Source organism: Sebastes umbrosus, chromosome 19 (genome assembly GCF_015220745.1).
Source record: "Sebastes umbrosus isolate fSebUmb1 chromosome 19, fSebUmb1.pri, whole genome shotgun sequence".
Classification (NCBI taxonomy): Eukaryota; Metazoa; Chordata; class Actinopteri; order Perciformes; family Sebastidae; genus Sebastes; species Sebastes umbrosus.
In genome coordinates, this window is record NC_051287.1 from 25,234,620 (window position 1) to 25,250,530 (window position 15,911).

At 41.1% G+C, this 15,911-nt stretch overlaps 1 protein-coding gene across 1 annotated transcript in view; it reads right to left on the reverse strand.

Annotated features, from left to right (window-relative positions):
• Positions 1-5,777: 5,777 nt before the first annotated feature.
• Positions 5,778-15,911, reverse strand: part of LOC119477881 (alpha-synuclein-like) — a 10,697-nt gene continuing 563 nt past the window's right edge. Inside the window, exons 2-6 of the mRNA XM_037752089.1 lie at positions 15,882-15,911; positions 15,715-15,744; positions 12,038-12,168; positions 6,696-6,767; positions 5,778-6,465 (exon numbers count right to left, since the gene is read on the reverse strand). The exon at positions 15,882-15,911 is cut by the window's right edge and continues 99 nt beyond it. Of these exons, the coding sequence (XP_037608017.1) occupies positions 6,445-6,465; positions 6,696-6,767; positions 12,038-12,168; positions 15,715-15,744; positions 15,882-15,911 (284 nt within the window). The 3' untranslated portion in view covers positions 5,778-6,444. The remainder of the gene's footprint in view (positions 6,466-6,695; positions 6,768-12,037; positions 12,169-15,714; positions 15,745-15,881) is intronic.

The window sequence follows — 15,911 nt, forward strand, 5'->3', positions numbered from 1 at the left end:
CTCTTGCTTTCCATCAACAATGAATATGTTTCCAGTCACGCTCACTAAAGTAAGATTCAGTGTTATCCCCACCATGATGAGAATGTAAAAAGTCAAACATTTGATGTAATAGAACTGACAGTGGGCGTCTTTAGAGGGAGTTTGACTTTACTATGTTTTAAATGAGAATGAAACCACAGCCACACAGGGTTTTCTGAAATACAGCAGTGTTGTGTGAGGAGAGATAGTGAGATAGAGATGGTGATATATATTTTGAAGTCCTGAATGAAATGAGGAGAAGGAAGTAGTCATACAGAGAAGGGTTAAACCTGCCCCTAAACAAAGAACGACATTCAACTCCTGCATTATTCCGCCTTCTTCTTGTTGGCACGCTGCCGGTGCATCTCCGTCTGTTCACACTTCCATTGTAGTGCCCTGAAAATCGGAGTGTCCACGCCTGTTGGGAAAAGCTTCTTATGCCTCCGCGCCGGCAACAGCCGTGGCCAGAGGCATCATGTTTTCAGGTTGTCCATCTGCACGTAAGTTCATCCGTGCGTCCGGACCATTCTTGTGAACGCAATTTCTCAGGAATGCCTTGAGGGAATTTCTTCAAATTTGGCACAAACGTCCACCTGGACTCAAGGATGAGTTTATTAGATTTTGGTGGTCAAATGTCAAGGTCACTGTGACCTCAGGTCCATCCCATTCTCGTGATATCTCGGAAATGCCATGCTTATCTTGCATAATATTTTCATACAGTCATATACTTATTGGGATTCATGTTGATAAATATGAGTCGTTTCACTTTATTTCTATTTATTTATTCCGAACAAGTAACAAATAAGTCAAAAACAAGCATAACTAATAAAATGAACAGTAAACAAATAATCAATACATCAATAAATATTACGTCCGAAAAGGAAGAAATATACATTAAATGGTTCTACTCCTTCACCATGACTCAAAAAAGAACTCAATATTTATCATATAAACTTTGTGGTAGCCTGTAGGTTATTCCTTTTTTTATTTCAGTTCCAACCTTGGTAATGAAGTGATATTTTTCACTGGTTGTCCACATTAGGTCAGATGATCTTTTATTATATGTTGATAGAGTGTTCCAGCAGCGGGGGGATCTGTGGTATCTCTCTTTAACACACCGCAGGTGAAGCAGCTCAGCACTGAAAGAGTTATTTAAGAACGCACGGGGAGGAAGCAGCCCCTTTTGTAGTCCATCTTCACAACATTGTAGTTTCACCACGTCAATAAAATCCACCGCTGTCGCATCATAATTACGGAGCCTAGTGTAAGAGCAGTCAGATTCTCATCACACCACGGTTGTCTTTTCCTAACTCCTTATGAATTCTCCTTCACGTCGTTCCTTGACTTCATGACGTTTTCCATTGAGGTCGAGGAAAAGGCGTTAGGATGTAATTGATTGACTTTTCGACCGCAGCCCTGGACTCAAGGATGAACTAATTCGATTTCGGTGGTGAGGCATACAAATGCGAGGCAGTAATTCTAGTTTGGAAATAAGCTGCTCCCATTATCTCCCAGCTGTTGTTCTCTCTCTGTTTTATGGGGCCTTGAAGGATGTTTACACATATCTTCAATGTGGATCATGACAGTCTTCCGGAGAACAACAGTAGCCATGTCATTAGTTAACATTAGCACTCGAGAGCATGAAGTCTAATCCAAATAAAGTGATCATCATGCACGGCTGCTGTTTTCCACTCACCTCTCAGACAAAACTGTAATAGAGTAGATTCATGTGAACATACATGTGATGTGCTGAGTTTCCAGTACAACTTAAAGCTGCAGTGCGTAGAATTGGAGCAAATATGATTAAAATTATGATTATATAACGATCACTATATCCTGACAGCAGTGCATGAGACAGGTAATCTGAAAGAAATCATGTGTCTCGGTGTCCTCCGGTGTCCTCCGGTGCTCCTAACGGCATCTGCAAGATTTCACAGACCGGAGGAGAACAACCAATCAGAGCCGAGCTGGAGTCTGCTGTCCAGCTGTTGTCTATGAGAGCCAGCCGTCAATCACTTGAGATCTCTTGACGAAGTACCAAGCACCGCCCACTAGCCGGAGCACAGCCAATAGGAACGCCCCCTCTCTGAAATGACCTGTGATTGGTCAAAGTCTCCCGCCATGGGCTCAATTTTCTAAAGCCTGAAAACAGAGCCATGAGGAGGAGCAGAAGTCTAGTTTTCTCTCAGAACACTTGAATTACAATATGCTGAAAGGTTATTATGGAATTTTTGCCCAATGATGCCAAAAACATTCTGCCTACTGCAGGTTTAAGGTTACATCCCGTTAACCAGGGCTGCCCCTTTTAGTTGGTTAGTCGACTTATCGGTCGTTTTGGTCTGAGTCGACTAAGATTTCTTTAGTTGATAAGTAATTTTTTATGCTTTTTTCACGCTGAATGATTTCTTTCCAAGAAACTTATGAGCACATCTCTAGTAAGAACAGAAGAAACAAATCGCCGGTGATTTGTTTCTTCTGTTCTTACCACTACCTGGCACCCAATACTGTTCAAGATTTGGAGACGTGCTCGCTGCTACTTTCTATTTTTGTCCACATCTCTGGTAAACACAATATTTATAGGGGTGGTTTTGTGTGATTCTTTTTGGAGAGATCTGTCGATTAAATCAACTAATCAATCAATCAAATTTCTTTGGTTGAGGACAGCCCTATCCTTAAAGCTGCAGTAGGCAACAATTTTTTGGCATCATTATGCAAAAATTCCATAATCTTTCAGCCCGTGACGGAAGACTTTGACCAATCACAGGCCACTTCAAAGAGAGAGAGAGAGCATTCCTATTGGCTGTGCTCCGGCTGGTGGGTGGTGCTTGGTATTTCCTCAGCAGATCTCAACCTGGCTGCCGGGTCGCAAACTTTCTCATTTTACAGCTAAACAGCACACTACAAGATGATTCTGAAAACATTTGAGGAGAGAAATAGTCAGTCGGAGTTTGTGAGTGATTGATTCGTGTCTCTCATAGACGGAAGCTGGACAGCAGACTAGATCAGCTCTGACTGCTCGTTTTCCTCCGTTCTGTGAAATCTTGCAGATGCCATTAGGAACACCAGAGGACACCGGAGGATACAGAGGCACATGATCTTTTTCAGGTTACCTGTCTCATGAACTATTGTCAGTGACGTTTTATAAAAATAACCCTTTTTCAATCATATTTGCTCCATTTCTACCCACTGCTGCTTGAACTCTTCCAAAGATGTCCGTGCCATTCTCCACATGCACAGGAACCTCTAAAAGATAATACCTGAATCATGAAATAAGCAAAAATACAAAAACATAAACATCATGTTGTTGACACAGTTCCCGTCTCTGCATGAACAACACCACAGAGTCATCGGATACTTTGGAGTCTGTAGGGATGTTCCAGGAAACGGCAGTCGACAGGTACAATAACCAGTCAGGATGTGAACAAGTGCAGGCCTCTCTGCAGGATTCATTAGTTAGAACTGGAAGTGAAAAGTAGAGAATCAGATGACTCTCTCTGTTTTCCTGGGAGTACTTATCTTGACATAAAATGGTGGAGTGATTCACAAAGGTTGTTCAAATTTAGCAACCACTGAAATACCTGCTCTACAGTACTAAAGGTTCAAAAAAAGATGTCCTGCAGCCGTAGATGGGTGTGTAATGAGCAGCATATCACAGCACAGGGGGGACATAAGCTAGAGTGAAGATACAGGTATCATATGAAACTAGACAACCTAATGAATCCATCGCTACCATGTCACACCAGCTTGTTGGGAAGAAAGCTAAATAATGCTATGAAGTTTGGATAAATTCTGGTGAGGAAAAACTGATTTTCAAATGGGTCCCTTGACCTCTGACCTCAAGATATGTGATCAAAAATGGGTTCTATGGGTACCCACGAGTCTCCCCTTCACAGACATGTCCACTTTATGATAATAACATGCAGTTTTTTTTTAATGTAGTACAAATGTGTTATTTTCACCTATTTTAAAATGATGTGTTTGAATATTTATGCATGCTGGTCATGGAATTACATAAACAGGGTATCACTGTAAAGCTGAGACTCTTGTTGATCCAATGAGCCCAACTGTATTCATGTGTGATGATGTTAGTCCCCATAGGAGACATTTCATTTTAAAACTTGACCTCACTGTATAAAATGAGACCTAGAGCATTCAGAGGATGGATGGATCAAACTAGAGACCTAGAGCATTCAGAGGATGGATGGATCAAACTAGAGACCTAGAGCATTCAGAGGATGGATGAATCAAACTAGAGACCTAGAGCATTCAGAGGATGGACGGATCAAACTAGAGACCTAGAGCATTCAGAGGATGGATGGATCAAACTAGAGACCTAGAGCATTCAGAGGATGGATGGATCAAACTAGAGACCTAGAGCATTCAGAGGATGGATGAATCAAACTAGAGACCTAGAGCATTCAGAGGATGGATGGATCAAACTAGAGACCTAGAGCATTCAGAGGATGGATGGATCAAACTAGAGACCTAGAGCATTCAGAGGATGGGTGGCTTTCCTAGCTAGATTGACAAATCAAAAGTTTTTGATCCCAAATCACAGCATGGCTTTTTCTATGGTATTCCTCAAGGTCTTGGTGTCTTAATGTGCTATTTTGGAGAGATTATTGATCATTTTTTATTAATTCTCCAGTGGTAAAAAATGGTTTAATTTAGCACCAAATCTGTGTAATAAATGGTATTAACCCAAAAATTGCTGCAACAACTTATGAGACATAATAGAGCATGAGGATGACCATCATATACTTCTATCATCATGTTCTAAACCCTTACACACTTTCACAATTTAGTTTTATTAATTCATTCATGTTTATTTCAGATTTATGACTATAGAAGAACTTGACACAGGGTACTGAGCTGCATCTCAAATTCATCTTCAGGTTCTGAGTTTTCAGATGATGTACACCACTTCTAGGTGACATCTACTGTTCTCATAATATATTTTTCTCTCTTAAACACACATTATAGCATGCTGCTGCTGAACAGCTGGGTGCAGCACATATAATCAAGGCCAACATGTTCTATTGTAACAACACACTGGTTGGTTCAGTAGCTACAGGCAGGATTATCACTGCCTTTAAAGGGGACATATCGTGCTCATTTTCAGGTTCATACTTGTATTTTGTGTTTCTACTAGAACATGTTTACATTCAGTAATGTTAAAAAAAACACTTTATTTTCCTCATACTGTCTGCCTGAATATACCTGTATTCACCCTCTGTCTGAAATGCTCCATTTTAGTGCATATCAACGGAATGGCAACGGAATTGCGTTACTAGGAAACAGTTTGGGTCCATGTTTACTTCCTGTCAGCTGATGTTAGTCACATACACTGCAACAGGAAATAAATTGGGACACATTTAGAATGTTTACGTTTACAACTGTGAAATGGTCTAAATATTGTAGATTTGTGACATCACAAGTGGACAGAAATCCTAACGGCTTGTTTCAAACGCACAGTTTCTGAATACAGGCTGTGTGTATTTCTCTGTGGATTGAGTGTTTTGATAGTTTAACAGTATTTATATAGCACTTAAACCTGCTTTATAATATAAAAGACATGGAAATCTCACTTTTTTACAATATGGGACCTTTAAAGCAAATGCCAAAAGACACATTTTCCTCTGATGAAAATAAAAGTTCAATCATGAATCCTTATATTACTATAACTCTTGGCAGAACCTGTTATTGGTGCACATGTTTGTCCTGACACTGAATGAACAAAAACTTCAGCGACAACCCCCTTTTGTTTAAACATATTTTTATTTAACACTTAACTCCAAATAAATTTATATATCACAGCAGTTCAGCTGAGTAGTTTCACATGCTCTTGGTTCATCAAAAGTCCATTCAACGTGAGATATATTTGTTACAGTGAGAGGTGATAAATTAAAAAATACAATATGAATGCACAAATAGCTCAGCACTTCATAACGCACCGCAAAAAACAGTTTTTAACGGTATACAGACAAAAATAGAGACTATCATTACGCTTCCATTTGAAACAGATCACTGTAAATTGTCCATTTATATAGAGACACTTAGGTGCTTGAAGTGGTGTTATTCCATGGTTGAGTTACTGACATATAGCCACACAAGTGACAGAAAACGTACATATAGACACACACACACACACTTTTCACTTTCAGGACTGATGTGTAAAAGGCACACGTATACACACACACACACACTCACACAACATTTACAAATATACTGCTGTACAGACATACGTAACAACACAAACACACACACACACACACACACACACACACACACACACACACACACACACACACAGAGAGACGTTGGGCACAGACTCCATTAAACGAGGCACAACGGGACTTGGCAGAGTGACATGGAATGTTTCGTCATTGATTGTTGATCGTTGGTCTTCGACTGTGAAGCTCTCGATCAGTTATCATCGGTGTCGTCCTGAGAGAGAGGAGAGGGACAAGAGGTGGACGGTGAATTTACCGTCGCCATGCGGCATGACGCTATTACAACTGTGTTAACCAGTCGAGGTAATGTTACAAGACACGTTAAGATGGTTTATTTATTCCTCTAGCTGCTGTCGTCTTTGGGGGGGTCTACACTCTCCGAGGGCCATTCTAGTTATTATTATTATTATTATTATTATTGACTATTATTAACAGGAGTCTTACCTCTGTAGCATCAGCAGGGTCGGTATCAACCGGTGACTCTGCCAGGTCCTGTCCTGCTGAGGCTTCATCACACTGGGAAGAGACACAAAGGAAACATTTTAATATGATCTGATTTTTATATACGCATGATCTTATGGGAGTTACTGTATATTTAATGTGAGATAGGAGAAAAGATGTTGAATGTGGAAATTTAAAGAATTTAATATGTGCTCTGGTCTGGTGCATTACTGTAAGTAAGAAAACAACAAAAAAGACATACAGATAGAACTACAATGATTAGTCGATTAAGCGGTTAGCTTAAGCTGATCAATAGAAAAGATTAATCTGCTGCTATTTCAAAGGAAATGGAATATAGTATTATTATTATATTCATAAATATGTTTTCATAAACGCGTAATCACCTGAAACTAAGGATCGTGTTTTCGTTATCTTAGAATGAGCCCTTCATATCTACATAGGGAGCGGTCCTCTTCATAGAGTCCTCCATGTTGCTCCGCCATGTTTCTGCAGTAGCCCAGAACGGACAAACCAAACACTGGCTCTAGAGAGAGACTTTCACGTTTTTACGTTACCTGAAGGCCACCGTAGTTCTCTGACACGCTTGTGAAACTACGGTAACGTGAGCCGCAGAGTGCAAAACCACCAGCCACCGTCTGACTTCTTCTGCTTCGTGTTATTACGGTAAGGATGGCCTCTGAGCGAGGCCAACGGCGTTACCACGGTTTTGCACTCAGTAGCTCACGTTACCGCAGTCTTGGAAAGGGAGGAGTTAGCAGAGGGGTACTCAGCTGGTTGCAATCTGCAACCACACCACTAGATGACGCCGAATCCTACACACTGTCCCTTTAATAGTTGAATAATCATTTCGGTATTTTAGTTTTAAGAAAAAATATCTTCTGGTTCCAGGTTTTGATACGTTTTTTTGTCATACATGATAATAAGCTAAATATTTCTGGTTTTTTAACTGTTGGTCAAACAAAAGACATTTGAAGATGTCACCTTGGAAATAATCACAGGCATTTTTCACTATTTTTTTTTTTAATTTAGACATTAATAGAGAATCATTAAAGATTGATAATGAAAATAATCATTAGTTGCCCCTAGGCACAGATGCACTTCCAGACTCTCAGGACAACATCTGGATGTATTTACTACCATTATGCCATAATTCATGCAGTATTATATATAACACAAGTTTGAATATAAACAACCCACTCTTGCTTTGTCCCTTTATACATTAAGAGGCACTCGTCTCATAAGGATCATTGTGACCGGTGGTCGTTTGGAGTGAGTGGGGCTGCTGAGAAAGAGGCGAGGCGTGACGTCTCTCCTCCTCGTCTATAGCTGAAAGGACGCCTTGATTACACGGCGCCATTGAGCTGACCTTCCTTAATTGGGAAGCGGTCACAGTGCGCTGACGTTGCAGCATGTGTGTCACACGCACGTCACCTTAACCCACTTATTGCACCTTCTCCTCCTCCTCCTGCTGTTTGTGTTTAACGCCACCCATCAAGCCTCCATCTGTTCACCCAGCGGAGCTGGAGCAGAGATGTGTGTGCTCATGTAAACACACCAGCTTGTCTTTTTTGCTTCTGTCAGATTAAACTTTGGACAAAAGTTAAAGATTTGTCCGCTTTTCAGGACAATATCTGCACCATCTTCCAAAGCAAAATCAAAGTGACACCTCACCTCCGGTCTGTATTGTTTCAAAGCTTCTCAGGGACGTGAAACACACAGCAGCCTCTTTTATTGCACATCGCTGAAAATCCGAGCAATAAGACGTGTTTGTTGAGACCGTTTTCTATTTCCTGTCATGTCTCCTCCTCAGCTACCAACCACTCCCTATCTCATTGTCATTTCCCTCTCCTTCTACCTTTGGCTGTCTCCTGATATCACCACTAGCTGATGAATTGGCGAAACAACCAGATGAGGAGATTAATCCCACCGTCCTCTTGTTTGTGTGTCTACGTGGCACACGAGACTCTCAACCTGGCATACATTTGTTTAAATGAAATCAATATTAATGACGTTTAATGGCTGAGCCGCCTGGGAACGATGGTTTAAATGAGCACAATCTGCTGCTATCTGCACATCAATCTCTCGCTGGGAATACCAGGATTTAATCTCTTGTCAGTCTGTCCACCATCTCTCCATCAGTGTCTGTTTGTCCATCTGTTTTGTCTGTGCTCGCCTGCCAGTTTGGGGCTTCTCCATAATGAAGCTGATCACATTCCAGGTGGAGCTCCATCAGTGTCTTTATCCCTCAGGGTGAATATTTTCTATCTAACTGCCTTAATAACACGACTGCTAACGAGGATGAGAGGATTCAGTGTTTGGGTGTTTGCGGGAAATACTGCGAGCATCTTTTGATAATGAAATCAAATGGCAGGAATGAAGGGTGAAAGCAGCAGGGGGGGAAATGATTTGCTTCAATAAAAGAACTGCTTGTACAGGTTTCAGTTGTTGCCATTGACGGGAAAATAATAATTTCTTTATCTTTTCATATTCGCAGCCAATTAAAGTACAGCGGAAGAAATGTGTGCACGTGTGTGTGTGTGAGCTGTTATCCCTTAACGTGTTTCATGGCTAATTAAGGGGGCAGGAAGATCGAGCATCACAACAAACATTCAACAAAGTGTTGGTGTCGCCTGGGGAAATATTTGATTGGCTCATCATTTCCTGCTACTCACAGCGATGTTATGAGAGAGAGAGAGAGAGGAGGGTAATTACACACAAATTCACTCATCCCTTCCAGATATATACCACGGGGAAATGTAACTGACAACAAAAGAACAGTGATAACCGTGTTTTTCAGTGAACATGAAGGCCATCTGGTCCTCTTAGAAAGTGTGTCTTGTTTGAAGAAAGGGTTTCTGCGCTAATGGGAGCAAGTAAAGTAAAGATTTAGGTCGAGGGATCTACTACACGTACTACACGTGTCCTTGAGGTCTAACAGACCTGTTGAACGGTGCCTTTCTCATAAAACATTTGTGCACTGTTTACTTGAAGCTTTTTTGCGCATTTTGCATCCTCGAGCATGTGCAGAAGTAACAAAACTGGGTACATTTGTTGAAGCAGCGCTACTAGTAGTCAAAGAACTCAAGGACTCAAAGGATGTTTAATCCTGAAGTCTAACTTCCCCCAATGCCCCTCAGGTTCTTGTTAATTATGTGAGTTTTTTGTATTTAATTTATTTTGTTAAAAAGGACCTATCATGCTTATTTTCAGGTGCATACTTGTATTTTGTGTTTCTACTAAAACATGTTTACATGCTTTAATGTTCTAAAAACACTTTACTTTTCTCATACCGGCTCTGCCCCCCCCAAAAATAAATGTTTTCATGTGCTTTCTTAGATTTCACATGTGAAATATCTAAAAAAAACACGGGTGCAAATATCATGTGAATTAATCAGTGAAATGTCTGAAAACCACAACATTTTTCACATTGGAAAAGTTAATTGTATAGTAATAGTTCATTGTTTTGTAAGGCTATATACAATATAACTACTCATTGCTAAAGCCTCAAATTCCCAGAAAAATAGACCTAAGACATGATCTCAGCGTCCTAAATGGCAGCTACCTACGGCCCTGACTGTATCAAAAATCAACATGAACTGTCAAAATCTTTGCCAGAGAAAAGGAGAGGGCAAAAAAAAGAAAAGAGGACGGGAAAATAATTTTTCATATTTGAGTTTGTGTCGCAGCAGTAAATAGTTTGCTACTGTGAACAGCCTTTACCTCCTTCTCCTCCTCCTCCTCCTCATTCTCCTCCTCCTCCACCTTTGGACAAACGATGGCCAGACTGACAAGACGAACAATGCAGGAAAAGCTAACAACATGTAACGGCCTTCATTTCAAAGGAGAGAGACGCGCAGTAGATATGAAAAGTGATGACAAATGACTCAAGGTCAGGAGGCCATTTTGACACATAGCTGGCAGCCACTGTCATGAAATGGAGAGATGTGCTCGGCTGCAAAACAACCATTTCTAAAGGTGTATTGTACATATTGTACAATTATCGATATGTTTGTGGAGAAGTGTGAACATTCAACAACTGTGGTCAGACGAGTCAAAGTCGCACTGAAATTTGAATTATTCTTCCTTTGTGTGTAAGGAATTATAAGCTATAATGATATTGTACATATTTTGGGGATTTTTTTTAAGAGCTGCCCATCTTCGATTAGAGGGCAATAACATTCCTTACTTTTTCTTATTTCGTGACATAGATAAGTGCCAACCGGTTGAGCCATTTTTACCTCCACCAAGGCCGAAGGCCTAGGAAGGAGGTTATGTTTTCACCGGCGTTGGATTGTTGATTTGTTGGTTTGTTGGTTTGTCCGTTAGCAGGATTACTCCAAAAGTCCGAGATGGATTTGAATGAAATGTTTTAGAGGGGTGGGGTGTGGCCCAATGAACAATCCATTACATTTTGGTGGCGATCCGGATCATGATCCGGCTTCGGGAATTTGTTTTAATAACTCTGCTCAGCCTGTGCATTAACACCATAGGCTTTAGGACATGCGCAGTGTAACTGATGACGCGTTGTTGACGTACCGCACATCTCAACATAAACAAAAACACATGTGAATGATGGTGTAAGCTGAATGGCGGCATTGATGTGTTTCACCACAGTACAGTCATTTAATTTCGTTTACAGCTCAAGAAACACATTTAAAGGTGCAGTGTGCAGGATTGGCTGGCATTTAGTGGAGAGGTTGCAGCTTGCAACCATCTGAAAATTTTCCCGTGACCCCAGCATGTAGGAGAACTACGGTGGCCGACGCAAAAACATGAAAACGCAAATGGCCCTCTCTAGAGCCAGTGTTTGGTTTGTCCGTTCTGGGCTACTGTAGAAACATGGCGACCGGCTCCGTATGTGGATATAAACGTCTTATTCTAAGCTAACGAAAACAAAACGATTCATATTTACAGGTGATTATACACTAGAGAAAACATACTTATTAATATTATATTCCATTTCTGCCAATAGATCCCCCCTAAATGCTACACATTGTTCCTTTAAGTGTGCCTTTAAGTATCGTATGAAGCGCTCACATCACACAAGCAGCGGCTAACAACTTCAGCCGTTGGAATTCAAGTGATAGTATGAACTGTTTTTATTAAGATATTTCACCAATCCCATTACAGTCGGACCCAAAAATTCACACCCAGTGGAGAACACTGCTGTAGGGGGCGCTATTATCAACCGAAAAATATAAATAATATGATAAAAACTTATTAATTTGAGTAGAATTTGAACCCATAAATACATATCAAGTCAAAACAGACACCAAGGATGTATACTGATTTCTTTAGATGAAAAGTCAGCCTATCTTTCTTACTTGTTTGGCTGGATCCTTCTTAACCAATCCAGTGGCAGCGGCGATGTTGCCTGCTCCCTCCACAGTTTTGTGGGCCACCGTGGTAACCCCACTAACCATGGCTCCACCCACCTGAGACACTCCAGACACAGCTGTAGGGACAGAAGAAGAAGACAAGCATAATAAACATGACACTCACAATACTGGATTTCAAAGCTTCCACAGTGATTGGAGAGACATTTTTTTTGTTTTTTAGAGGGCGACCAGCGCCCCCCAGAAGGTGGCGCCCTAGGCGTCCGCCTATATGGCCTATGCCTTAAGCTGGAACCTGCTTGTCTAGTTGTTCGGAAGTTGTTGACAGGAAATGGAAATGACAACTACCTTACTTACTTACTTTTACACTTAACAGTGCGTTGATTTGACAAATACTTTGCTTAGTTTGACCTGATGGAGGAACAACCATAAAGTCACCAAAGTCTAAATTGTTCTTGATTTTGGAAACATTAATGTGGACAATAAATCCAATGGCAATCCAACAATTTTTCAGCCATATGGTGGTCACAGTTAAACAGACGCATGAAGGTAAGGATTGTCACAATAGGCCTAATCCAACCAGTTCATTGATCATTGCTTGTTTTTGTTGCCATAAAACCCCTAAATGTATTGAATTTAATATGTTTTATTTATTATAAATTCTAGGGATGCACCGATACCAGTATCGGGTCCGATACTGTGCTCATGAACTCGTACTCGCAAAACGGCTTCGACACAACGGTACCATTTTAAGCCAGTGTGACGTTAACCTCTCATCACCATCTTTCGGGTCTTATCGCACGCGTTCACGCTCCACCTCCTCGACGGTGCGGGCCGGTGGTGCGGGGCCGGGATCCCACCTCAGCCGGCGCGCACCGGCCCTCACTTTCATTGCGCCAAGGGGGTTTTGCTTGCACCCTCTGTCTCGTGCGTGCGTTAGACTCCTTGGTCCGTGTTTCAAGATGGGTCGGGTGGGTTGCAGATATCGCCGCAGACCCCTGGCTCCTTTAACTTGGGCAGAGCCCCGCCCTGGGGGGAGGTTGGGGCGCACTGAGGACAGTCCGCCCGTGGTACCTGGTCCACGGATTGTCTGCCCCGCCCTGATTGTTTTCACCTCTCCCTCATTAGCCCCGTCGTCACCCTCCTTTCATCGTATATTCAGTCTATGGGCCAGTTTGTCTTTTCTGTTTTAATGAGTGTTCTAGCTTTTTTATTTCCCAGTGTTTATGAGACCAACCTGCAGTACTCTGACTAGTGTTTTTGGATAAGTATGCCTGTTTCTGGACCAGTGGTCTACCTCCAGGGTCTGAGAAGTGAAGCCAATGCTGCAGTGCCTTGATCTTGCATTCTGTCTACCAGCCAGCAGGGGGCGACTCCTCTGGTTGTATAGAAGTCTATTAGAAAATGAGCCTACTTCTCTCTTGATTTATTACCTCAGTAAACATTGTAAACATGAGTTTATGGTCTCAATCACTAGTTTCAAGTCTTCTTCAATACAGCATGATGTTCATTTAGTAAATTATGGTCCCATTTAGAGTCAGATAGACCATAAAGCAGGGGATGCTTTAGGGCGGGGCTACCTTATGATTGACAGGTCGCTACCACGGCGTTGTCCGGTCTGGGAGTTTTCTGTGTTTTCATTTTAGAACTTTAACCCTTTCACAGTGTGTTTTCACTTCATGAAAGTAAATTATAACCTTTTTGGTCGCCTAAAAATGTCTTATTCAGCGTTCGGTTGTACTTAGCTCCACCCTCTTGTATCACTTCTGGTTGCAGAGAACCAAGATGGTGACGGGCAAAATACAGAACTCGAGGCTTCAAAATGGCAGTCCATAAGCCAACGGGTGACGTCACGGTGACTACATCCAGTTCTTATATACAGTCTGTGCTCTGGACTGACTTCCCGTGTACTGAACCCTTGCTGTTAAGTAAAGACTTTGCATTCTACTCCGCTCTGAGTCCATTGTCTGTTTGTACCAAGCTTGATAATAGTCTCATTTTAAAAATAGTGCTTTTGCTCGAGTGCTTGAGTAGGATATCGTAGCATTGAAATAAATCTGTGTGAAAGATGTTAAGTCGCAATAGTGTTTTCAAACGTGGTGGAAGATATTTGCATCACTTTACCTTGTGTCTACACAGGGTTGGGTAAAAGAGATACTAATGACTCTAATTATTCTACTTGGAACGCCCTACAGAGTTATATAAGACTGGATCATCGCCGTTGATGTCTCAGCCTCAGGAACAGCCTGGAGGCTTTCATAGACTTCACCCAGTTTCACCCCACATTTTACTGTTTGCATCGTTATGTAGTCACTCTGTGCTAAATGTTGTTGTATTTACACCAGTGGTTCCCAATCAGCGTCCTAACACCAAGTTAATTTTGAAGGGGACACAAGATTATTAGTAGGGATGCACTGATAACGATACCGGATCGGATATCGGACTGATACTGACTCAAATAGCTGGATCAGATATCGGTGACAATCGGGCCGATCTAATCAATTCAGTTCTATGTTGATATTCTATATACATTATAAACTGGAATTTGAATTCCTGTTTAAAGGTCCCATATTGTAAAAAGTGAGATTTCCATGTCCTTTATATTATTAAGCAGCTTTAAGTGCCTTATAAATACTGTTAAACTATCAAAACGCTCAATATACGGAGAAAAAGACACAGCCCGTATTCATAAGTTGCGCATTTGAAACAAGCCGTTAGGATTTCTGTCCATTTGTGATGTCACAAATATACAATATTTAGACCATTACGAGGTTTTAAACATAAACATTCTAAATGTGTCCCAGTTTATTTCCTGTTGCAGTGTATGTGAATAACATCAGCTGACAGGAAGAAAGCATGGACCCAAACTGTTGCCTAGCAACACAGTTCCATTGCAATTCCATTGAAATGCACTAAAATGGAGCGTTTCAGACAGAGGGTGAATACAGGTATATTCAGGCAGACAGTATGAGGAAAATAAAGTTGTTTTTTTTAACATTACTGAATGTAAACATGTTCTAGTAGAAACACAAAATACAAGTATGAACCTGAAAATGAGCACGACATGGGACCTTTAAGTTTTGACCAATTTGTCGCTGCATTAAAAAAGGTTTAATTCCAAGTTAATTTTGATGCTCTGCACTGTATGTGATAGTGTTACACATAATAATAATCACAACTAAGCTGCACTAAGGCATCATATCCGCCTATGGAACCAGATGATCAGATTATAGATCTAATGTAGGTCGCTTGTTCCCACTGAGAAATAAAAAAAAAAAAAGACATCTTCCCTCATTTAGTGGCTATAAGACATTCTGTATCATCAGTTTCCAAAACACATTCACTTCACTAGCAGCTATGATACACAACAACACAGCCATTTCCCCTGGACGCCTCTGGCAGGAAGTCTCCCTCCCTTGGCTTCTCTGCTTGTTATGTATGAGAAATGGCAGTGCCTGGCCCATGGGGAGTTAGGCAGCTTAGTGTTGAGTAAGGTGCTGAAATATGACACACCTCTCTCTCACTAACCACCTGAGGATCCAGTGAGATTACACTTTCGTTTTGCTTTTATGTCAAAGATTGTGTCAAAAAAGGCTGAATTTACAAAAATGTGTACATTTATACACTATTTCAGAGCAACAAGAGAATTGATATAGAGGTGTTACCTGTGCTGACTGTAGCCTTTGTTTTGTTACCTGAAAGGAGAAGGCAGGTGAAGCTCAATTAGTCACAAATATGGACATAATAGTGGCACACAAATGATAAATAAAATGCCCTGTTTCATTCAGACTCAGATGTTGAATAGTGAATCAGATTGATTGGCAGCACCCACCGACGAGCGTGACCCCATCTTTAGTCTTCT